Source organism: Blennius ocellaris, assembly GCF_963422515.1.
Source record: "Blennius ocellaris genome assembly, chromosome: 23".
Lineage (NCBI taxonomy): Eukaryota > Metazoa > Chordata > Actinopteri > Blenniiformes > Blenniidae > Blennius > Blennius ocellaris.
In genome coordinates, this window is record NC_137672.1 from 17,408,107 (window position 1) to 17,434,001 (window position 25,895).

A 25,895-nucleotide genomic window follows, 5' to 3' on the forward strand; every position below is an offset into this window, starting at 1 on the left:
AGATTTATATTCTATTTGTAGCCTCACATTTGTAATTATTTTGTTTTCATATGCATTTTTCTCTCTCCTGAAAAATGCTAGTGATAATCTACAAGTGTGCTTCTTCTGACAGCAGGGGGCGCTGTGAGACTGCAGTTACATCAATGGAAAGCTGCGATGTTTACCATGAGCATCATAATCACAGCTTGTTGTGTGGCAGAGGTTAAATCAAGGTTAAATCAGGTCATAATGTTTTGGCTGATTGGTTTATTTTAGATGACTGATGAAGAACAAGTGGGACATTTGTGGGAATGCAGATAGTTACACTTTACCGAGATTAGTTGGACAGTGGCTTAAGTTATTCTGACATAATTGATGTAACATAAAAAAAAAATACAAGAAACAAATATCTTAATTTTATTGAATTGTTTTATTTAAGAACAGCTTTGGACATAGAGCTGCAAACTTGACATTTTAATTGATAATGATTACATCACAACGTTACATTGCTTTTTGTTACATGTGTGAAAATAACACCACGGTACAATGGAAAGTGAATAAAATAATACAATTTCTCAAATCACACCTCTAACTTATTTCCACCTTATGTTTCATTCAGAGACTTTGTGTTTCCAATTTCAAACAATCAACAAACCAAATCAAGTTATTGTATCTGTAGATGAACTCAAATGTAAATATTGATCCACAAAGTGAATGAAAACGTACTTTATTCAACGTTTAGGACTCTGTTAGCAGATTTCTATAAAACATATGAAAACAAGAAAGTGAAGATATTATTTGATAAAATCCCAGTACAACGATTCAGACTGATTCTTAAAATAAACAACAGTATTTGATTGATTAATATGCAATAGTAGATATTTACAGACGTTGTGGAATATTAACTGTTAACTGAGTTACAGAGATGATTTGTTCCAGTGAATGAAATTAAAACAATTTTAAAGCAGTTGAAAAAGTATTGTTACCGCCAGTACTCTGTATCATCAAATACTCAAATGAAACTCCTTGTCGTCACACTCAGAAGTATCCACACATCCCTAATATTTATTGTTCAACTACTAATGTATAGAAAGTTTGACACCATGACATTGTTTTACAATAACTCAAAAAATATATATAATCCTTAACTCAACCTATATTGATAATATTCCACTCACTACACTGACATACCGTAATGTTGACAAAACCTTACATTTTATTGGCATATAAACTTTTCTGGCGACTATTTCAATCATTGAATCATTTCAAAAGTTTTTTAATTGGAAACATGTTTTGTTTACAAATCCTTAAAAAGTGTTTCTTCAATGAAAAAAACATGATTCTATAATGTATCCATGAAACAGAAGTATGCTTTTCTATTCACTCTTCAGTTTGCTTGATGATTCACCTGGTGTCTTGGATGTATTCGCTTCTACCTCTTCACCTTCTACCTCTTTGATCGCCACCTGAGTCTTCTTCAGGAATCTCCATTGGTCTTAATCGCAGGACCTCTCGACCCTCTATTAATTAAATCTTTTTATTTGCAGCTTTTGCCACTCCACTTACAACAGCCCCTAGTCCAGCACCTACAACAGCCCCTTGTGCAGCACCTAAAACAGCCCCTACAGGACCTCCAACAGCCCCTACAGCACCTCCAACAGCGGCTCCCAGAAGACAAACGCTTCTAAGGACCATTGCAGTAGCTCCTTTGTCACCAAAAAAAGCTTTTATCAACACGTCTGTGGAATGGCCAACCATCTTTTTGAGTAAAGTCTTGGAGACGTTTTCCTTTGCCTTCTCTCTGGATCCAGCAGTACGCTGCTCCTGTTCGATGTTTCCCTCCACTGCTTGTAGCATCTCGTTGGTGTAGTAGCCTCCTCCATTCTCCACCATTCCCTTGATGGTGTTGAGCAACTCTCCCACCTGGAACTGGTTGTTTCTGTAAGGATCCAGCTGGTTGCTCTTCCAGTACTTATTGTCAATGACATGGCAGCGGCCAGCACATTTCTCTGAAAGCTCCTGCAGATCCTTGTTTTCACTGACAAAGTCTTTGATTGACGTGTTCTCAGGAAGCTGGTCACCATGAGTGAAGACCAGTACAGCATATTTAAAAACCTCTTCGGAAAAAATCTCTTTGATTTCTGTAATAACCTGCTTCTCAAGCTCAGTGTATCTCTCTACTTTGAGGATGATGAGAAAAGCATGAGCTCCAGGTGAGCACTCTATGATACTCTTCATTATCTGAGGTTTGACATGTTCTTCATTCTCGCTGTTGTCAAACAAACCAGGAGTATCAATCACTTTGATTTCATCATCGATTTTGGAGGCTGCCTGGCATCTTCTTGTCTGAGAGTTTGCACTGTCATCTACTAGAAACACATTTTCTCCCAGCAAAGTATTGCCAAAGCTGCTTTTTCCTGCTCCAGTTTTTCCCAGCAGGACGACTCTCCAGGGTTCTACCAGAATAAAGTAACAAATTGACATCAGTATTACTGCACATATAGAAACATTTTTCTTGCTTTTATGTTATATTACAAAAAGTTTCAATCAGAAAAGTCAAAGCATCACAAACTTCCCAAATTTCCGCTTCACTTAACGTTTTTTTTTTGAGTAACTGATTATATTTGCTAAATGCCACATATATTATTGGGTTCTAAAATACAAAGAGGCCTGTGCTGCTTGTGGAGACTTCCTGGAATTGATCAGATAAAGCACCATGGACTGCTTTACCATGATAAAGAAGAACAAGAAGAATTGAATGTATTTGTTATGTGTCCAGTGGTGGTGAGGACAGCCAGGTCGAGCAGCGGCTTTCACTTCCCACAACCAAGTCTCTTTAAATATAAACTATTAGAACCAGGAAGCTTCCACTCACAAGCTCTTCACTAACAATGTGTCATAAGTAATAATATACTGCTGAATTTCCCATAAATGATTTCACAGTTCCTCGATGTGCCTATTGAAGACCACCTCTCAGCTCTTCTAAATATAAAACAACCTCCTATGTGACCCACTGGAAGGCGTAGGAATCCAGTTAAATCTCAATAACACTCAGGTTAAACTTGTCTGGAAGTGAAACTCACTGACATTTTCTAAAGGTAGCCCTAATCCTCTCAAATAGACTGGATAGACTAAATAACAACAAAAACAACAACAACAATAAAAAACACGGACTCACGTTCCATGATGATGAAAAGAAGTCAAAATGTTCTTCTTCTCAGTCCCTCAAAAGATGTGTTCTGACTGTATTGTTTGAAATCTTCCTCTTTTATTGAGCTTATTGTCCTACTTAAGAGGTGGAGTTGATGTGATGCTATTTTTCCATTGGTTCAAATCCTGCATCTTGTTGTCAATCAAAATCTCTTGGTCGCTTTACCATCACCGTACGGACATGGTCCCTTCAAACCTTTAGTACTTTCTGTTAAAATAACTTTCCAAACACTCTTGTTACTCATAAATAACATTTAGTTTATCTGCATATAAATTTGCCTCGGCAACCAAAAGCAAGAAGTCATGTGATTTCTTGTAAATGGGAACGCCTAACAACTCGTGAGAATAAGAATGTGGACTTGTTTTCATGAAAGGACAGGGTGTGGTAGGAAGAATGTTGCAGGTGACGGTAGCAAAACAACCACATTCTGATTGAAAACTGAGTGTTTAGGTCTATGATGGAAAGACAACAGAGTTGGCATCGCATTAAAGGTCACCCTGGCCTTGGTGGTTAAAGGACAACTTGTCGTTTGTTGTTGTTGTTGTTGTTGTTGTTTGTCTTTCCACTTTCATGTCTTACGTGACATTAAAACTCCAATCACAACATTTACGCCTTAGCTACCGAACACAATGCCAAAAAGTTTATTGTGTGATCTGCATGTTTGATTTGGCACAAAGTTAACCTTGTAACCTGTGCAGGTACGTGTTGAGGGTTTGACTTGAGGAGCCACACTTGTGGGATTCAAAACATTTGTGCAGGAAACCGAAGGTGATTAGTTATGTGATTTCTTGTAAATGAGAACGCGTTCGAGAGAACCAAACAACTCATGAGATCAAGAATGAGGCTTTGTTTTCATGAAAGGACAGCATGTGGCAGAAAGACTGTCGTAGTTTAAAGTATTTATCTTATTGTGGTTGAGAAAAGTTACGTCGCTTAAAACATTTATATTTGAATAGTTTCAATCTATCATCTATCATCAATTATATCATAATGGTCAATAGTCTATGTAAAATCCTAAAAAGAAAAATTATTCATTTGAATAAATGGATTATTTATCAAATAATAACAGAATTGGGGCACCACCAGCTAACCTGGAAATAGCTAATACCAAATATCAGTCTCGTATGTAAAAAGGTTATTTATGTCAAAATAGTTATTTAAGTCGAAACTTCCTGGGGAAGTGCGCACTCACGATCCAGGTGGCGGGGGTGGGGGGGGGTCACATGACCAATGGCAAATTTTTCCACTCCTGCACATGTGGTCTCTTTGTTCCAACAATTGTTATTGGGATATTAAAAGATATATATTCCTAAAAACTTTTGACGGAGATTGGAGTCCACAATGAAAAAAGTGGAGCAAAAAAATGTGTAAAAATAAGACAATCTGTTGATCCAGTTGAAATGTGGCTTCAGGTAAAAACATTGTCAGAGTAAATGTGGAAAGGTAGATCTCTAATAACTATGACCTCTAAAATCTAAAATGTTTTAACTGTCATCTCATTTAGGCTGGTGTGGCAGGCAGTCCGTCACACTTCTAACAAACCGAAGTCCGGCACGTCACATATATCATTAGTTCTTTTTAGAATGTATTATGGTTTAATTACAAATTAACCCCAAGGGTCTGTCCTCACGATGAGAAAAACTATCTTTTTCTCCCCATCCTTCTAAAGCCTCCGTCCACACGTCACTATGAACTCGGCTCAACACGAGGCTTCAGGACATGTAGTTCACACTCCAGGCCTTTAGGGGCGCTGTGACTCACCAAACACACCAAAAGCACACAAGAAGACAAAGCACAGAGAACTTTAGAAGTAGATTTGCCGCACTCTTCCTGCTGTTAGCATCATGTAGATTTATATTCTATTTGTAGCCTCACATTTGTAATTATTTTGTTTTAATATGCATTTTTCTCTCTCCTGAAAAATGCTCGGGATAATCTACAAGTGTGCTTCTTCTGACAGCAGGGGGCGCTGTGAGACTGCAGTTACATCAATGGAAAGCTGCGATGTTTACCATGAGCATCATAATCACAGCTTGTTGTGTGGCAGAGGTTAAATCAAGGTTAAATCAGGTCATAATGTTTTGGCTGATTGGTTTATTTTAGATGACTGATGAAGAACAAGTGGGACATTTGTGGGAATGCAGATAGTTACACTATACCGAGATTAGTTGGACAGTGGCTTAAGTTATTCTGACATAATTGATGTAACATAAAAAAAAAATACAAGAAACAAATATCTTAATTTTATTGAATTGTTTTATTTAAGAACAGCTTTGGACATAGAGCTGCAAACTTTACATTTTAATTGATAATGATTACATCACAACGTTACATTGCTTTTTGTTACATGTGTGAAAATAACACCACGGTACAATGGAAAGTGAATAAAATAATACAATTTCTCAAATCACACCTCTAACTTATTTCCACCTTATGTTTCATTCAGAGACTTTGTGTTTCCAATTTCAAACAATCAACAAACCAAATCAAGTTATTGTATCTGTAGATGAACTCAAATGTAAATATTGATCCACAAAGTGAATGAAAACGTACTTTATTCAACGTTTAGGACTCTGTTAGCAGATTTCTATAAAACATATGAAAACAAGAAAGTGAAGATATTATTTGATAAAATCCCAGTACAACGATTCAGACTGATTCTTAAAATAAACAACAGTATTTGATTGATTAATATGCAATAGTAGATATTTACAGACGTTGTGGAATATTAACTGTTAACTGAGTTACAGAGATGATTTGTTCCAGTGAATGAAATTAAAACAATTTTAAAGCAGTTGAAAAAGTATTGTTACCGCCAGTACTCTGTATCATCAAATACTCAAATGAAACTCCTTGTCGTCACACTCAGAAGTATCCACACATCCCTAATATTTATTGTTCAACTACTAATGTATAGAAAGTTTGACACCATGACATTGTTTTACAATAACTCAAAAAATATATATAATCCTTAACTCAACCTATATTGATAATATTCCACTCACTACACTGACATACTGTAATGTTGACAAAACCTTACATTTTATTGGCATATAAACTTTTCTGGGGACTATTTCAATCATTGAATCATTTCAAAAGTTTTTTAATTGGAAACATGTTTTGTTTACAAATCCATAAAAAGTGTTTCTGCAATGAAAAAAACATTATGATTCCATAATGTATCGATGAAACAGAAAAAAAAAACAGAAAAGCTGTTTATTTTTTTACTTTTTTTCTCAGAAGTATGCTTTTCTATTCACTCTTCAGTTTGCTTGATGATTCACCTGGTGTCTTGGATGTATTCGCTTCTACCTCTTCACCTTCTACCTCTTTGATCGCCACCTGAGTCTTCTTCAGGAATCTCCATTGGTCTTAATCGCAGGACCTCTCGACCCTCTATTAATTAAATCTTTTTATTTGCAGCTTTTGCCACTCCAACTACATCAACCACAGCCCCTAGTCCAGCACCTACAACAGCCCCTTGTGCAGCACCTAAAACAGCCCCTACAGGACCTCCAACAGCCCCTACAGCACCTCCAACAGCGGCTCCCAGAAGACAAACGCTTCTAAGGACCATTGCAATAGCTCCTTTGTCACCAAAAAAAGCTTTTATCAACACGTCTGTGGAATGGCCAACCATCTTTTTGAGTAAAGTCTTGGAGACGTTTTCCTTTGCCTTCTCTCTGGATCCAGCAGTACGCTGCTCCTGTTCGATGTTTCCCTCCACTGCTTGTAGCATCTCGTTGGTGTAGTAGCCTCCTCCATTCTCCACCATTCCCTTGATGGTGTTGAGCAACTCTCCCACCTGGAACTGGTTGTTTCTGTAAGGATCCAGCTGGTTGCTCTTCCAGTACTTATTGTCAACGACATGGCAGCGGCCAGCACATTTCTCTGAAAGCTCCCGCAGATCCTTGTTTTCACTGACAAAGTCTTTGATTGACGTGTTCTCAGGAAGCTGGTCACCATGAGTGAAGACCAGTACAGCATATTTAAAAACCTCTTCGGAAAAAATCTCTTTTATTTTTGTAATAACCAGCATCTCAAGCTCAGTGTATCTCTCTACTTTGAGGATGATGAGAAAAGCATGCGGTCCAGGTGAGCACTCTACGATACTCTTTATTATCTCATGTTTGACATGTTCTTCATTCTTCCTGTTGTCAAACAAACCAGGAGTATCAATCACTTTGATTTCATCATCGATTTTGGAGGCTGCCTGGCATCTTCTTGTCTGAGAGTTTGCACTGCCATCTACTAGAAACACATTTTCTCCCAGCAAAGTATTGCCAAAGCTGCTTTTTCCTCCTCCAGTTTTTCCCAGCAGGACGATTCTCCAGGGTCCTACCAGAATAAAGTAACAAATTGACATTAGTATTACTGCACATATAGAAACATTTTTCTTGCTTTTATGTTATATTACAAAAAGTTTCAATCAGAAAAGTCAAAGCATCACAAACTTCCCAAATTTCCTCTTTGTCTTGACTCATTGTTTTGGAGTAACTGATTATATTTGCTAAATGCCACATATATTATTGCATTCTAAAATACAAAGAGGCCTGTGCTGCTTGTGGAGACTTCCTGGAATTGATCAGATAAAGCCCCATGGACTGCTTTACCATGATAAAGAAGAACAAGAAGAATTGAATGTATTTGTTATGTGTCCAGTGGTGGTGAGGACAGCCAGGTCGAGCAGCGGCTTTCACTTCCCACAACCAAGTCTCTTTAAATATAAACTATTAGAACCAGGAAGCTTCCACTCACAAGCTCTTCACTATCATAAGTAATAATATACTGCTGAATTTCCCATAAATGATTTCACAGTTCCTCGATGTGCCTATTGAAGACCACCTCTCAGCTCTTCTAAATGTAAAACAATCTCCTATGTGACCCACTGGAAGGCGTAGGAATCCAGTTAAATCTCAATAACACTCAGGTTAAACTTGTCTGGAAGTGAAACTCACAACTTTCCAACACATTCTTGTTACTCATAAATAACATTTAGTTTATCTGCATATAAATTTGCCTCGGCAACCAAAAGCAAGAAGTCATGTGATTTCTTGTAAATGGGAACGCCTAACAACTCGTGAGAATAAGAATGTGGACTTGTTTTCATGAAAGGACAGGGTGTGGTAGGAAGAATGTTGCAGGTGACGGTAGCAAAACAACCACATTCTGATTGAGAAAACGGAGTGTTTAGGTCTATGATGGAAAGACAACAGAGTTGGCATCGCATTAAAGGTCACCCTGGCCTTGGTGGTTAAAGGACAACTTGTCGTTTGTTGTTGTTGTTGTTGTTTGTCTTTCCACTTTCATGTCTTTCGTGACATTAAAACTCCAATCACAACATTTACGCCTTAGCTACCGAACACAATGCCTAAAGGTTTATTGTGTGATCTGCATGTTTGATTTGGCACAAAGTTAACCTTGTAACCTGTGCAGGTGCGTGTTGAGGGTTTGACTTGAGGAGCCACACTTGTGGGATTCAAAACATTTGTGCAGGAAACCGAAGGTGATTAGTCATGTGATTTCTTGTCAATGAGAACGCGTTTGAGAGAACCAAACAACTCATGAGATCAAGAATGAGGCTTTGTTTTCATGAAAGGACAGCATGTGGCAGAAAGACTGTCGTAGTTTAAAGTATTTATCTTATTGTGGTTGAGAAAAGTTACGTCACTTAAAACATTTATATTTGAATAGTTTCAATCTATCATCTATCATCAATTATATCATAATGGTCAATAGTCTATGTAAAATCCTAAAAAGAAAAATTATTCATTTGAATAAATGGATTATTTATCAAATAATAACAGAATTGGGGCACCACCAGCTAACCTGGAAATAGCTAATACCAAATATCAGTCTCGTATGTAAAAAGGTTATTTATGTCAAAATAGTTATTTAAGTCGAAACTTCCTGGGGAAGTGCGCACTCACGATCCAGGTGGCGGGGGTGGGGGGGGTCACATGACCAATGGCAAATTTTTCCACTCCTGCACATGTGGTCTCTTTGTTCCAACAATTGTTATTGGGATATTAAAAGATATATATTCCTAAAAACTTTTGACGGAGATTGGAGTCCACAATGAAAAAAGTGGAGCAAAAAAATGTGTAAAAATAAGACAATCTGTTGAACCAGTTGAAATGTGGCTTCAGGTAAAAACATTGTCAGAGTAAATGTGGAAAGGTAGATCTCTAATAACTATGACCTCTAAAATCTAAAATGTTTTAACTGTCATCTCATTTAGGCTGGTGTGGCAGGCAGTCCGTCACACTTCTAACATACCGAAGTCCGGCACGTCACATATATCATTAGTTCTTTTTAGAATGTATTATGGTTTAATTACAAATTAACCCCAAGGGTCTGTCCTCACGATGAGAAAAACTATCTTTTTCTCCCCATCCTTCTAAAGCCTCCGTCCACACGTCACTATGAACTCGGCTCAACACGAGGCTTCAGGACATGTAGTTCACACTCCAGGCCTTTAGGGGCGCTGTGACTCACCAAACACACCAAAAGCACACAAGAAGACAAAGCACAGAGAACTTTAGAAGTAGATTCGCCGCACTCTTCCTGCTGTTAGCATCATGTAGATTTATATTCTATTTGTAGCCTCACATTTGTAATTATTTTGTTTTAATATGCATTTTTCTCTCTCCTGAAAAATGCTCGGGATAATCTACAAGTGTGCTTCTTCTGACAGCAGGGGGCGCTGTGAGACTGCAGCTACATCAATGGAAAGCTGCGATGTTTACCATGAGCATCATAATCGCAGCTTGTTGTGTGACAGAGGTTAAATCGAGGTTAAATCAGGTCATAATGTTTTGGCTGATTGGTTTATTTTAGATGACTGATGAAGAACAAGTGGGACATTTGTGGGAATGCAGATAGTTACACTTTACCGAGATTAGTTGGACAGTGGCTTAAGTTATTCTGACATAATTGATGTAACATAAAAAAAAAAAATACAAGAAACAAATATCTTAATTTTATTGAATTGTTTTATTTAAGAACAGCTTTGGACATAGAGCTGCAAACTTGACATTTTAATTGATAATGAATAGAACACAACGTTACATTGCTTTTTGTTACATGTGTGAAAATAACACCACGGTACAATGGAAAGTGAATAAAATAATACAATTTCTCAAATCACACCTCTAACTTATTTCCACCTTATGTTTCATTCAGAGACTTTGTGTTTCCAATTTCAAACAATCAACAAACCAAATCAAGTTATTGTATCTGTAGATGAACTCAAATGTAAATATTGATCCACAAAGTGAATGAAAACGTACTTTATTCAACGTTTAGGACTCTGTTAGCAGATTTCTATAAAACATATGAAAACAAGAAAGTGAAGATATTCTTTGATAAAATCCCAGTACAACGATTCAGACTGATTCTTAAAATAAACAACAGTATTTGATTGATTAATATGCAATAGTAGATATTTACAGACGTTGTGGAATATTAACTGTTAACTGAGTTACAGAGATGATTTGTTCCAGTGAATGAAATTAAAACAATTTTAAAGCAGTTGAAAAAGTATTGTTACCGCCAGTACTCTGTATCATCAAATACTCAAATGAAACTCCTTGTCGTCACACTCAGAAGTATCCACACATCCCTAATATTTATTGTTCAACTACTAATGTATAGAAAGTTTGACACCATGACATTGTTTTACAATAACTCAAAAAATATATATAATCCTTAACTCAACCTATATTGATAATATTCCACTCACTACACTGACATACTGTAATGTTGACAAAACCTTACATTTTATTGGCATATAAACTTTTCTGGCGACTATTTCAATCATTGAATCATTTCAAAAGTTTTTTAATTGGAAACATGTTTTGTTTACAAATCCTTAAAAAGTGTTTCTTCAATGAAAAAAACATGATTCTATAATGTATCCATGAAACAGAAGTATGCTTTTCTATTCACTCTTCAGTTTGCTTGATGATTCACCTGGTGTCTTGGATGTATTCGCTTCTACCTCTTCACCTTCTACCTCTTTGATCGCCACCTGAGTCTTCTTCAGGAATCTCCATTGGTCTTAATCGCAGGACCTCTCGACCCTCTATTAATTAAATCTTTTTATTTGCAGCTTTTGCCACTCCAACTACAGCAACCACAGCCCCTAGTCCAGCACCTACAACAGCCCCTTGTGCAGCACCTAAAACAGCCCCTACAGGACCTCCAACAGCCCCTACAGCACCTCCAACAGCGGCTCCCAGAAGACAAACGCTTCTAAGGACCATTGCAATAGCTCCTTTGTCACCAAAAAAAGCTTTTATCAACACGTCTGTGGAATGGCCAACCATCTTTTTGAGTAAAGTCTTGGAGACGTTTTCCTTTGCCTTCTCTCTGGATCCAGCAGTACGCTGCTCCTGTTCGATGTTTCCCTCCACTGCTTGTAGCATCTCGTTGGTGTAGTAGCCTCCTCCATTCTCCACCATTCCCTTGATGGTGTTGAGCAACTCTCCCACCTGGAACTGGTTGTTTCTGTAAGGATCCAGCTGGTTGCTCTTCCAGTACTTATTGTCAATGACATGGCAGCGGCCAGCACATTTCTCTGAAAGCTCCTGCAGATCCTTGTTTTCACTGACAAAGTCTTTGATTGACTTGTTCTCAGGAAGCTGGTCACCATGAGTGAAGACCAGTACAGCATATTTAAAAACCTCTTCGGAAAAAATCTCTTTGATTTCTGTAATAACCTGCTTCTCAAGCTCAGTGTATCTCTCTACTTTGAGGATGATGAGAAAAGCATGAGCTCCAGGTGAGCACTCTATGATACTCTTCATTATCTGAGGTTTGACATGTTCTTCATTCTTCCTGTTGTCAAACAAACCAGGAGTATCAATCACTTTGATTTCATCATCACTTTTGGAGGCTGCCTGGCATATTGTTGTCTGAGAGTTTGCACTGTCATCTACTAGAAACACATTTTCTCCCAGCAAAGTATTGCCAAAGCTGCTTTTTCCTGCTCCAGTTTTTCCCAGCAGGACGATTCTCCAGGGTTCTACCAGAATAAAGTAACAAATTGACATCAGTATTACTGCACATATAGAAACATTTTTCTTGCTTTTATGTTATATTACAAAAAGTTTCAATCAGAAAAGTCAAAGCATCACAAACTTCCCAAATTTCCGCTTCACTTAACGTTTTTTTTTTGAGTAACTGATTATATTTGCTAAATGCCACATATATTATTGGGTTCTAAAATACAAAGAGGCCTGTGCTGCTTGTGGAGACTTCCTGGAATTGATCAGATAAAGCACCATGGACTGCTTTACCATGATAAAGAAGAACAAGAAGAATTGAATGTATTTGTTATGTGTCCAGTGGTGGTGAGGACAGCCAGGTCGAGCAGCGGCTTTCACTTCCCACAACCAAGTCTCTTTAAATTTAAGATATTAGAACCAGGAAGCTTCCACTCACAAGCTCTTCACTAACAATGTGTCATAAGTAATAATATACTGCTGAATTTCCCATAAATGATTTCACAGTTCCTCGATGTGCCTATTGAAGACCACCTCTCAGCTCTTCTAAATGTAAAACAACCTCCTATGTGACCCACTGGAAGGCGTAGGAATCCAGTTAAATCTCAATAACACTCAGGTTAAACTTGTCTGGAAGTGAAACTCACTGACATTTTCTAAAGGTAGCCCTAATCCTCTCAAATAGACTGGATAGACTAAATAACAACAAAAACAACAACAACAATAAAAAACACGGACTCACGTTCCATGATGATGAAAAGAAGTCAAAATGTTCTTCTTCTCAGTCCCTCAAAAGATGTGTTCTGACTGTATTGTTCAAAATCTTCCTCTTTTATTGAGCTTGTTGTTCTACTTAAGAGGTGGAGTTGATGTGATGCTATTTTTCCATTGGTTCAAATCCTGCATCTTGTTGTCAATCAAAATCTCTTGGTCGCTTTACCATCACCGTACGGACATGGTCCCTTCAAACCTTTAGTACTTTCTGTTAAAATAACTTTCCAAACACTCTTGTTACTCATAAATAACATTTAGTTTATCTGCATATAAATTTGCCTCGGCAACCAAAAGCAAGAAGTCATGTGATTTCTTGTAAATGGGAACGCCAAACAACTTATGAGAATAAGAATGTGGACTTGTTTTCATGAAAGGACAGGGTGTGGTAGGAAGAATGTTGCAGGTGACGGTAGCAAAACAACCACATTCTGATTGAAAACTGAGTGTTTAGGTCTATGATGGAAAGACAACAGAGTTGGCATCGCATTAAAGGTCACCCTGGCCTTGGTGGTTAAAGGACAACTTGTCGTTTGTTGTTGTTGTTGTTGTTGTTGTTTGTCTTTCCACTTTCATGTCTTACGTGACATTAAAACTCCAATCACAACATTTACGCCTTAGCTACCGAACACAATGCCAAAAAGTTTATTGTGTGATCTGCATGTTTGACTTGGCACAAAGTTAACCTTGTAACCTGTGCAGGTACGTGTTGAGGGTTTGACTTGAGGAGCCACACTTGTGGGATTCAAAACATTTGTGCAGGAAACCGAAGGTGATTAGTTATGTGATTTCTTGTAAATGAGAACGCGTTCGAGAGAACCAAACAACTCATGAGATCAAGAATGAGGCTTTGTTTTCATGAAAGGACAGCATGTGGCAGAAAGACTGTCGTAGTTTAAAGTATTTATCTTATTGTGGTTGAGAAAAGTTACGTCACTTAAAACATTTATATTTGAATAGTTTCAATCTATCATCTATCATCAATTATATCATAATGGTCAATAGTCTATGTAAAATCCTAAAAAGAAAAATTATTCATTTGAATAAATGGATTATTTATCAAATAATAACAGAATTGGGGCACCACCAGCTAACCTGGAAATAGCTAATACCAAATATCAGTCTCGTATGTAAAAAGGTTATTTATGTCAAAATAGTTATTTAAGTCGAAACTTCCTGGGGAAGTGCGCACTCACGATCCAGGTGGCGGGGGTGGGGGGGGGGGGGGGGGGGGGGTCACATGACCAATGGCAAATTTTTCCACTCCTGCACATGTGGTCTCTTTGTTCCAACAATTGTTATTGGGATATTAAAAGATATATATTCCTAAAAACTTTTGACGGAGATTGGAGTCCACAATGAAAAAAGTGGAGCAAAAAAATGTGTAAAAATAAGACAATCTGTTGAACCAGTTGAAATGTGGCTTCAGGTAAAAACATTGTCAGAGTAAATGTGGAAAGGTAGATCTCTAATAACTATGACCTCTAAAATCTAAAATGTTTTAACTGTCATCTCATTTAGGCTGGTGTGGCAGGCAGTCCGTCACACTTCTAACATACCGAAGTCCGGCACGTCACATATATCATTAGTTCTTTTTAGAATGTATTATGGTTTAATTACAAATTAACCCCAAGGGTCTGTCCTCACGATGAGAAAAACTATCTTTTTCTCCCCATCCTTCTAAAGCCTCCGTCCACACGTCACTATGAACTCGGCTCAACACGAGGCTTCAGGACATGTAGTTCACACTCCAGGCCTTTAGGGGCGCTGTGACTCACCAAACACACCAAAAGCACACAAGAAGACAAAGCACAGAGAACTTTAGAAGTAGATTCGCCGCACTCTTCCTGCTGTTAGCATCATGTAGATTTATATTCTATTTGTAGCCTCACATTTGTAATTATTTTGTTTTAATATGCATTTTTCTCTCTCCTGAAAAATGCTAGTGATAATCTACAAGTGTGCTGCTTCTGACAGCAGGGGGCGCTGTGAGACTGCAGTTACATCAATGGAAAGCTGCGATGTTTACCATGAGCATCATAATCGCAGCTTGTTGTGTGGCAGAGGTTAAATCGAGGTTAAATCAGGTCATAATGTTTTGGCTGATTGGTTTATTTTAGACGACTGATGAAGAACAAGTGGGACATTTGTGGGAATGCAGATAGTTACACTATACCGAGATTAGTTGGACAGTGGCTTAAGTTATTCTGACATAATTGATGTAACATAAAAAAAAAAAATACAAGAAACAAATATCTTAATTTTATTGAATTGTTTTATTTAAGAACAGCTTTGGACATAGAGCTGCAAACTTTACATTTAAATTGATAATGATTACATCACAACGTTACATTGCTTTTTGTTACATGTGTGAAAATAACACCACGGTACAATGGAAAGTGAATAAAATAATACAATTTCTCAAATCACACCTCTAACTTATTTCCATCTTATGTTTCATTCAGAGACTTTGTGTTTCCAATTTCAAACAATCAACAAACCAAACCAAGTTATTGTATCTCTAGATAAACTCAAATGTAAATATTGATCCACAAAGTGAATGAAAACCTATTTTATTCAAGGTTTAGGACTCTGTTAGCAGATTGCTATAAAACATTTGAAAACAAGAAAGTGAAGATATTCTTTGATAAAATCCCAGTACAACGATTCAGACTGATTCTTAAAATAAACAACAGTATTTGATTGATTAATATGCAATAGTAGATGTTTACAGACGTTGTGGAATATTAACTGTTAACTGAGTTACAGAGAGATGATTTGTTCCAGTGAATGAAATTAAAACAATTTTGAAGCAGTTGAAAACGTATTGTTACCGCCAGTACTCTGTATCATCAAATACTCAAATGAAACTCCTTGTCGTCACACTCAGAAGTATCCACTCATCCCTAATAATAATTGTTTAACTACTAATGTATAGAAAGTTTAACACCATGACATTGTTTTACAATAACTCAAAAAAAAAAAGAAATCCTAAACTCAACCTATATTGATAATATTCCACTCGCTACACTGACATACTGTAATGTTGACAAAACCTTACATTATATTTGCATATAAACTTTTCTGGGGACTATTTCAATCATTGAATCATTGAAATTATGATTCCTTAATGTATCCATGAAACAGAAAAAAAAACAAAAAAAAACAGAAAAGCTGTTTATTTTTTTAAACTTTTTTCTCAGAAGTGTGCTTTTCTATTCACTCTTCAGTTTGCTTGATGATTCACCTGGTGTCTTGGATGTATTCGCTTCTACCTCTTCACAGTCTTATTATTTATATTTAGAGCTTCTGTCACTCCACCTCCAACAGCCCCTGCCACTACACCTACAACAGCCCCTACTACTCCACCTACAACAGCCCCTACTACTCCACCTACAACAGCCCCTACTACTCCACCTACAACAGCCCCTACTACTCCACCTACAACAGCCCCTGCCACAGCACCACCTAAAACAGCCTTTGCCGCCACAATGACACGAACAGCCCCTGCTGCAACACCTCCAACAACCTTTGCCACTCCACCTCCAACAGCCTTTGCCACTCCACCTCCAACAGCCCCTGCCACTCCACCTCCAACAGTCTTTGCCCCTCCACCTCCAAAAGCCTTTGCCACTCCACCTCCAACAGTCTTTGCCACTCCACCTCCAACAGCCCCTGCCACTCCACCTCCAACAGTCTTTGCCACTCCACCTCCAACAGCCTTTGCCACTCCACCTCCAACAGTCTTTGCCACTCCACCTCCAACAGTCTTTGCCACTCCACCTCCAACAGCCCCTGCCACTCCACCTCCAACAGTCTTTGCCACTCCACCTCCAACAGCCCCTGCCACTCCACCTCCAACAGTCTTTGCCACTCCACCTCCAACAGCCTCTGCCACTCCACCTCCAACAGTCTTTGCCACTCCACCTCCAAAAGCCTCTGCCACTCCACCTCCAACAGTCTTTGCCACTCCACCTCCAACAGTCTTTGCCACTCCACCTCCAAAAGCCTCTGCCACTCCACCTCCAACAGTCTTTGCCACTCCACCTCCAAAAGCCTCTGCCACTCCACCTCCAAAAGCCTCTGCCACTCCACCTCCAACAGTCTTTGCCACTCCACCTCCAACAGTCTTTGCCACTCCACCTCCAACAGCCTCTGCCACTCCACCTCCAACAGTCTTTGCCACTCCACCTCCAACAGTCTTTGCCACTCCACCTCCAAAAGCCTCTGCCACTCCACCTCCAAAAGCCTCTGCCACTCCACCTCCAACAGTCTTTGCCACTCCACCTTCAACAGCCCCTGCCACTCCACCTCCAACAGCCTCTGCCACTCCACCTCCAAAAGCCTCTGCCACTCCACCTCCAACAGTCTTTGCCACTCCACCTCCAACAGCCCCTGCCACTCCACTGCCAACAGTCTTTGCCACTCCACCTCCAACAGCCCCTGCCACTCCACCTCCAACAGTCTTTGCCACTCCACCTCCAACAGTCTTTGCCACTCCACCTCCAAAAGCCTCTGCCACTCCACCTCCAACAGTCTTTGCCACTCCACCTCCAACAGTCTTTGCCACTCCACCTCCAACAGCCTTTGCTGCTCCACCTCCAAAAGCCTCTGCCACTCCACCTCCAGCAGTCTTTGCCACTCCACCTCCAACAGCCTTTGCCACTCCACCTCCAAAAGCCTCTGCCACTCCACCTCCAACAGCCTTTGCCACTCCACCTCCAAAAGCCTCTGCCACTCCACCTCCAACAGTCTTTGCCACTCCACCTCCAACAGCCTCTGCCACTCCACCTCCAAAAGCCTCTGCCACTCCACCTCCAACAGTCTTTGCCACTCCACCTCCAACAGCCTCTGCCACTCCACCTCCAACAGTCTTTGCCACTCCACCTCCAACAGCCTTTGCCACTCCACCTCCAACAGTCTTTGCCACTCCACCTCCAACAGCCTCTGCCACTCCACCTCCAACAGTCTTTGCCACTCCACCTCCAACAGTCTTTGCCACTCCACCTCCAACAGCCTCTGCCACTCCACCTCCAACAGTCTTTGCCACTCCACCTCCAACAGCCTTTGCCACTCCACCTCCAACAGCCCCTACCACTCCACCTCCAGTGGCTCCCAGAAGAAAAACAGTTCTAATTACCTTTACAATAGCTGTTTTGTCACCAAGAAGAGCTTTTATCAACACTTCTGGTGAAAAGCCAACCATCTTTTTGACTAAAGTCTTGGAGACGTTTTCCTTTGCCTTCTCTCTGGATCCAGCAGTACGCTGCTCCTGTTCGATGTTTCTCTCCACTGCTTGTAGCATCTCGTTGGTGTAGCAGCCTCCTCCATTCTCCACCATTCCCTTGATGGTGTTGAGCAACTCTCCCACCTGGAACTGGTTGTTTCTGTAAGGATCCTGCTGGTTGCTCTTCCAGTACTTATTGTCAACGACATGGCAGCGGCCAGCACATTTCTCTGAAAGCTCCTGCAGATCCTTGTTTTCACTGACAAAGTCTTTGATTGACTTGTTCTCAGGAAGCTGGTCACCATGAGTGAAGACCAGTACAGCATGTTTAAAAACCTCTTCGGAAAAAGTCTCTTTGATTTCTGTAATCACCTGCTTCTCATGCTCAGTGTATTTCTCCACTTTGAGGATGATGAGAAAAGCATGCGGTCCAGGTGAGCACTGTATGATACTCTTTGTTATCTCACGTTTGACAGATTTTTCATTCTTCCTGTTGTCAAACAAACCAGGAGTATCAATCACTTTGATTTCATCATCGATTTTGGAGGCTGCCTGGCATCTTCTTGTTTGAGAGTTTGCACTGCCATCTACTAGAAACACATTTTCTCCCAGCAAAGTATTGCCAAAGCTGCTTTTTCCTGCTCCGGTTTTTCCCAGCAGGACGACTCTCCAGGGTCCTACCAGAATAAAGGAACAAATTGACATCAGTATTACTGCACATATAGAAACATTATTCTTGCTTTTATGTTATATTACAAAAAGTTTCAATCAGAAAAGTCAAAGCATCACAAACTTCCCAAATTTCCGCTTCACTTAACGTTTTTTTTTTTTTTTTTTGAGTAACTGATTATATTTGCTAAATGCCACATATATTATTGGGTTCTAAAATACAAAGAGGCCTGTGCTGCTTGTGGAGACTTCCTGGAATTGATCAGATAAAGCCCCATGGACTGCTTTACCATGATAAATAAGAACAAGAAGAATTGAATGTATTTGTTATGTGTCCAGTGGTGGTGAGGACAGCCAGGTCGAGCAGCGGCTTTCACTTCCCACAACCAAGTCTCTTTAAATTTAAGATATTAGAACCAGGAAGCTTCCACTCACAAGCTCTTCACTAACAATGTGTCATAAGTAATAATATACTGCTGAATTTCCCATAAATGATTTCACAGTTCCTCGATGTGCCTATTGAAGACCACCTCTCAGCTCTTCTAAATATAAAACAACCTCCTATGTGACCCACTGGAAGGCGTAGGAATCCAGTTAAATCTCAATAACACTCAGGTTAAACTTGTCTGGAAGTGAAACTCACAACTTTCCAACACATTCTTGTTACTCATAAATAACATTTAGTTTATCTGCATATAAATTTGCCTCGGCAACCAAAAGCAAGAAGTCATGTGATTTCTTGTAAATGGGAACGCCTAACAACTCGTGAGAATAAGAATGTGGACTTGTTTTCATGAAAGGACAGGGTGTGGTTGGAAGAATGTTGCAGGTGACGGTAGCAAAACAACCACATTCTGATTGAGAAAACGGAGTGTTTAGGTCTATGATGGAAAGACAACAGAGTTGGCATCGCATTAAAGGTCACCCTGGCCTTGGTGGTTAAAGGACAACTTGTCGTTTGTTGTTGTTGTTGTTGTTTGTCTTTCCACTTTCATGTCTTTCGTGACATTAAAACTCCAATCACAACATTTACGCCTTAGCTACCGAACACAATGCCAAAAAGTTTATTGTGTGATCTGCATGTTTGATTTGGCACAAAGTTAACCTTGTAACCTGTGCAGGTGCGTGTTGAGGGTTTGACTTGAGGAGCCACACTTGTGGGATTCAAAACATTTGTGCAGGAAACCGAAGGTGATTAGTTATGTGATTTCTTGTAAATGAGAACGCGTTCGAGAGAACCAAACAACTCATGAGATCAAGAATGAGGCTTTGTTTTCATGAAAGGACAACATGTGGCAGAAAGACTGTCGTAGTTTAAAGTATTTATCTTATTGTGGTTGAGAAAAGTTACGTCACTTAAAACATTTATATTTGAATAGTTTCAATCTATCATCTATCATCAATTATATCATAATGGTCAATAGTCTATGTAAAATCCTAAAAAGAAAAATTATTCATTTGAATAAATGGATTATTTATCAAATAATAACAGAATTGGGGCACCACCAGCTAACCTGGAAATAGCTAATACCAAATATCAGTCTCGTATGTAAAAAGGTTATTTATGTCAAAATAGTTATTTAAGTCGAAACTTCCTGGGGAAGTGCGCACTCACGATCCAGGTGGCGGGGGTGGGGGGGGTCACATGACCAATGGCAAATTTTTCCACTCCTGCACATGTGGTCTCTTTGTTCCAACAATTGTTATTGGGATATTAAAAGATATATATTCCTAAAAACTTTTGACGGAGATTGGAGTCCACAATGAAAAAAGTGGAGCAAAAAAATGTGTAAAAATAAGACAATCTGTTCAACCAGTTGAAATGTGGCTTCAGGTAAAAACATTGTCAGAGTAAATGTGGAAAGGTAGATCTCTAATAACTATGACCTCTAAAATCTAAAATGTTTTAACTGTCATCTCATTTAGGCTGGTGTGGCAGGCAGTCCGTCACACTTCTAACATACCGAAGTCCGGCACGTCACATATATCATTAGTTCTTTTTAGAATGTATTATGGTTTAATTACAAATTAACCCCAAGGGTCTGTCCTCACGATGAGAAAAACTATCTTTTTCTCCCCATCCTTCTAAAGCCTCCGTCCACACGTCACTATGAACTCGGCTCAACACGAGGCTTCAGGACATGTAGTTCACACTCCAGGCCTTTAGGGGCGCTGTGACTCACCAAACACACCAAAAGCACACAAGAAGACAAAGCACAGAGAACTTTAGAAGTAGATTCGCCGCACTCTTCCTGCTGTTAGCATCATGTAGATTTATATTCTATTTGTAGCCTCACATTTGTAATTATTTTGTTTTAATATGCATTTTTCTCTCTCCTGAAAAATGCTCGGGATAATCTACAAGTGTGCTTCTTCTGACAGCAGGGGGCGCTGTGAGACTGCAGCTACATCAATGGAAAGCTGCGATGTTTACCATGAGCATCATAATCGCAGCTTGTTGTGTGGCAGAGGTTAAATCGAGGTTAAATCAGGTCATAATGTTTTGGCTGATTGGTTTATTTTAGATGACTGATGAAGAACAAGTGGGACATTTGTGGGAATGCAGATAGTTACACTTTACCGAGATTAGTTGGACAGTGGCTTAAGTTATTCTGACATAATTGATGTAACATAAAAAAAAAAAATACAAGAAACAAATATCTTAATTTTATTGAATTGTTTTATTTAAGAACAGCTTTGGACATAGAGCTGCAAACTTGACATTTTAATTGATAATGAATAGAACACAACGTTACATTGCTTTTTGTTACATGTGTGAAAATAACACCACGGTACAATGGAAAGTGAATAAAATAATACAATTTCTCAAATCACACCTCTAACTTATTTCCACCTTATGTTTCATTCAGAGACTTTGTGTTTCCAATTTCAAACAATCAACAAACCAAATCAAGTTATTGTATCTGTAGATGAACTCAAATGTAAATATTGATCCACAAAGTGAATGAAAACGTACTTTATTCAACGTTTAGGACTCTGTTAGCAGATTTCTATAAAACATATGAAAACAAGAAAGTGAAGATATTCTTTGATAAAATCCCAGTACAACGATTCAGACTGATTCTTAAAATAAACAACAGTATTTGATTGATTAATATGCAATAGTAGATATTTACAGACGTTGTGGAATATTAACTGTTAACTGAGTTACAGAGATGATTTGTTCCAGTGAATGAAATTAAAACAATTTTAAAGCAGTTGAAAAAGTATTGTTACCGCCAGTACTCTGTATCATCAAATACTCAAATGAAACTCCTTGTCGTCACACTCAGAAGAATCCACACATCCCTAATATTAATTGTTCAACTACTAATGTATAGAAAGTTTGACACCATGACATTGTTTTACAATAACTCAAAAAATATATATAATCCTAAACTCAACCTATATTGATAATATTCCACTCACTACACTGACATACCGTAATGTTGACAAAACCTTACATTTTATTGGCATATAAACTTTTCTGGCGACTATTTCAATCATTGAATCATTTCAAAAGTTTTTTAATTGGAAACATGTTTTGTTTACAAATCCATAAAAAGTGTTTCTGCAATGAAAAAAACATTATGATTCCATAATGTATCGATGAAACAGAAAAAAAAAACAGAAAAGCTGTTTATTTTTTTACTTTTTTTCTCAGAAGTATGCTTTTCTATTCACTCTTCAGTTTGCTTGATGATTCACCTGGTGTCTTGGATGTATTCGCTTCTACCTCTTCACCTTCTACCTCTTTGATCGCCACCTGAGTCTTCTTCAGGAATCTCCATTGGTCTTAATCGCAGGACCTCTCGACCCTCTATTAATTAAATCTTTTTATTTGCAGCTTTTGCCACTCCAACTACATCAACCACAGCCCCTACTGTAGTACCTACAACAGCCCCTAGTCCAGCACCTACAACAGCCCCTAGTCCAGCACCTAAAACAGCCCCTACAGGACCTCCAACAGCCCCTACAGCACCTCCAACAGCGGCTCCCAGAAGACAACCGCTTCTAAGGACCATTGCAATAGCTCCTTTGTCACCAAAAAAAGCTTTTATCAACACGTCTGGTGAAAAGCCATCCATCTTTTTGACTAAAGTCTTGGAGAGGTTTTCCTTTGCCTTCTCTCTGGATCCAGCAGTAAGCAGCTCCTGTTCGATGTTTCCCTCCACTGCTTGTAGCATCTCGTTGGTATAGCAGCCTCCTCCATTCTCCACCATTCCCTTGATGGTGTTGAGCAACTCTCCCACCTGGAACTGGTTGTTTCTGTAAGGATCCAGCTGGTTGCTCTTCCAGTACTTATTGTCAACGACATGGCAGCGGCCAGCACATTTCTCTGAAAGCTTCCGCAGATCCTTGTTTTCACTGACAAAGTCTTTGATTGACGTGTTCTCAGGAAGCTGGTCACCATGAGTGAAGACCAGTACAGCATGTTTAAAAACCTCTTCGGAAAAAATCTCTTTGATTTCTGTAATAACCTGCTTCTCAAGCTCAGTGTATCTCTCTACTTTGAGGATGATGAGAAAAGCATGAGCTCCAGGTGAGCACTCTATGATACTCTTCATTATCTGAGGTTTGACATGTTCTTCATTCTTCCTGTTGTCAAACAAACCAGGAGTATCAATCACTTTGATTTCATCATCGATTTTGGAGGCTGCCTGGCATCTTCTTGTCTGAGAGTTTGCACTGTCATCTACTAGAAACACATTTTCTCCCAGCAAAGTATTGCCAAAGCTGCTTTTTCCTGCTCCGGTTTTTCCCAGCAGGACGACTCTCCAGGGTTCTACCAGAATAAAGTAACAAATTGACATTAGTATTACTGCACATATAGAAACATTTTTCTTGCTTTTATGTTATATTACAAAAAGTTTCAATCAGAAAAGTCAAAGCATCACAAACTTCCCAAATTTCCGCTTCACTTAACGTTTTTTTTTTGAGTAACTGATTATATTTGCTAAATGCCACATATATTATTGGGTTCTAAAATACAAAGAGGCCTGTGCTGCTTGTGGAGACTTCCTGGAATTGATCAGATAAAGCACCATGGACTGCTTTACCATGATAAAGAAGAACAAGAAGAATTGAATGTATTTGTTATGTGTCCAGTGGTGGTGAGGACAGCCAGGTCGAGCAGCGGCTTTCACTTCCCACAACCAAGTCTCTTTAAATATAAACTATTAGAACCAGGAAGCTTCCACTCACAAGCTCTTCACTAACAATGTGTCATAAGTAATAATATACTGCTGAATTTCCCATAAATGATTTCACAGTTCCTCGATGTGCCTATTGAAGACCACCTCTCAGCTCTTCTAAATATAAAACAACCTCCTATGTGACCCACTGGAAGGCGTAGGAATCCAGTTAAATCTCAATAACACTCAGGTTAAACTTGTCTGGAAGTGAAACTCACTGACATTTTCTAAAGGTAGCCCTAATCCTCTCAAATAGACTGGATAGACTAAATAACAACAAAAACAACAACAACAATAAAAAACACGGACTCACGTTCCATGATGATGAAAAGAAGTCAAAATGTTCTTCTTCTCAGTCCCTCAAAAGATGTGTTCTGACTGTATTGTTCAAAATCTTCCTCTTTTATTGAGCTTGTTGTTCTACTTAAGAGGTGGAGTTGATGTGATGCTATCTTTCCATTGGTTCAAATCCTGCATCTTGCTGTCAATCAAAATCTCTTGCTCGCTTTACCATCACCGTACGGACATGGTCCCTTCAAACCTTTTGTACTTTCTGTTAAAATAACTTTCCAAAACACTCTTGTTACTCATGAATAACATTTAGTTTATCTGCATATAAATTTTCCTCGGCAACCAAAAGCAAGAAGTCATGTGATTTCTTGTAAATGGGAACGCCTAACAACTCGTGAGAATAAGAATGTGGACTTGTTTTCATGAAAGGACAGGGTGTGGTAGGAAGAATGTTGCAGGTGACGGTAGCAAAACAACCACATTCTGTTTGAAAACGGAGTGTTTAGGTCTATGATGGAAAGACAACAGAGTTGGCATCGCATTAAAGGTCACCCTGGCCTTGGTGGTTAAAGGACAACTTGTCGTTTGTTGTTGTTGTTGTTGTTGTTGTTTGTCTTTCCACTTTCATGTCTTACGTGACATTAAAACTCCAATCACAACATTTACGCCTTAGCTACCGAACACAATGCCAAAAAGTTTATTGTGTGATCTGCATGTTTGATTTGGCACAAAGTTAACCTTGTAACCTGTGCAGGTGCGTGTTGAGGGTTTGACTTGAGGAGCCACACTTGTGGGATTCAAAACATTTGTGCAGGAAACCGAAGGTGATTAGTTATGTGATTTCTTGTAAATGAGAACGCGTTCGAGAGAACCAAACAACTCATGAGATCAAGAATGAGGCTTTGTTTTCATGAAAGGACAACATGTGGCAGAAAGACTGTCGTAGTTTAAAGTATTTATCTTATTGTGGTTGAGAAAAGTTACGTCACTTAAAACATTTATATTTGAATAGTTTCAATCTATCATCTATCATCAATTATATCATAATGGTCAATAGTCTATGTAAAATCCTAAAAAGAAAAATTATTCATGTGAATAAATGGATTATTTATCAAATAATAATAGAATTGGGGCACCACCAGCTAACCTGGAAATAGCTAATACCAAATATCAGTCTCGTATGTAAAAAGGTTATTTATGTCAAAATAGTTATTTAAGTCGAAACTTCCTGGGGAAGTGCGCACTCACGATCCAGGTGGCGGGGGTGGGGGGGGTCACATGACCAATGGCAAATTTTTCCACTCCTGCACATGTGGTCTCTTTGTTCCAACAATTGTTATTGGGATATTAAAAGATATATATTCCTAAAAACTTTTGACGGAGATTGGAGTCCACAATGAAAAAAGTGGAGCAAAAAAATGTGTAAAAATAAGACAATCTGTTGAACCAGTTGAAATGTGGCTTCAGGTAAAAACATTGTCAGAGTAAATGTGGAAAGGTAGATCTCTAATAACTATGACCTCTAAAATCTAAAATGTTTTAAC

The 25,895-nt window shown here is 38.8% G+C and overlaps 3 protein-coding genes across 3 annotated transcripts; all 3 read right to left on the reverse strand.

The window, feature by feature from the left end:
• Positions 1-408: 408 nt before the first annotated feature.
• LOC308147192 (GTPase IMAP family member 7-like) lies at positions 409-3,223 on the reverse strand. The gene is made up of 2 exons (XM_080519288.1): positions 3,158-3,223; positions 409-2,435 (listed from the first exon to the last, which is right to left on the reverse strand). The coding sequence occupies exons 1-2, from the start codon at positions 3,162-3,164 to the stop codon at positions 1,507-1,509; spliced, it is 936 nt and encodes a 311-aa protein (XP_080375414.1). The 5' UTR covers positions 3,165-3,223; the 3' UTR covers positions 409-1,506.
• A 2,272-nt stretch (positions 3,224-5,495) lies between these two features.
• LOC308147314 (GTPase IMAP family member 9-like) lies at positions 5,496-7,556 on the reverse strand (the record flags this gene model as incomplete). The annotated part of the gene is made up of 1 exon (XM_080519422.1): positions 5,496-7,556. One exon carries the CDS (start codon positions 7,554-7,556, stop codon positions 6,594-6,596), a length of 963 nt encoding a protein of 320 aa, XP_080375548.1. The 3' UTR covers positions 5,496-6,593.
• Positions 7,557-10,167: 2,611 nt separating this feature from the next.
• LOC308147315 (GTPase IMAP family member 8-like) lies at positions 10,168-24,432 on the reverse strand. The gene is made up of 4 exons (XM_080519423.1): positions 24,374-24,432; positions 22,711-23,651; positions 18,235-18,490; positions 10,168-12,218 (listed from the first exon to the last, which is right to left on the reverse strand). Exons 1-4 carry the CDS (start codon positions 24,378-24,380, stop codon positions 11,284-11,286), a joined length of 2,139 nt encoding a protein of 712 aa, XP_080375549.1. The 5' UTR covers positions 24,381-24,432; the 3' UTR covers positions 10,168-11,283.
• Between the last annotated feature and the right edge of the window lie 1,463 nt (positions 24,433-25,895).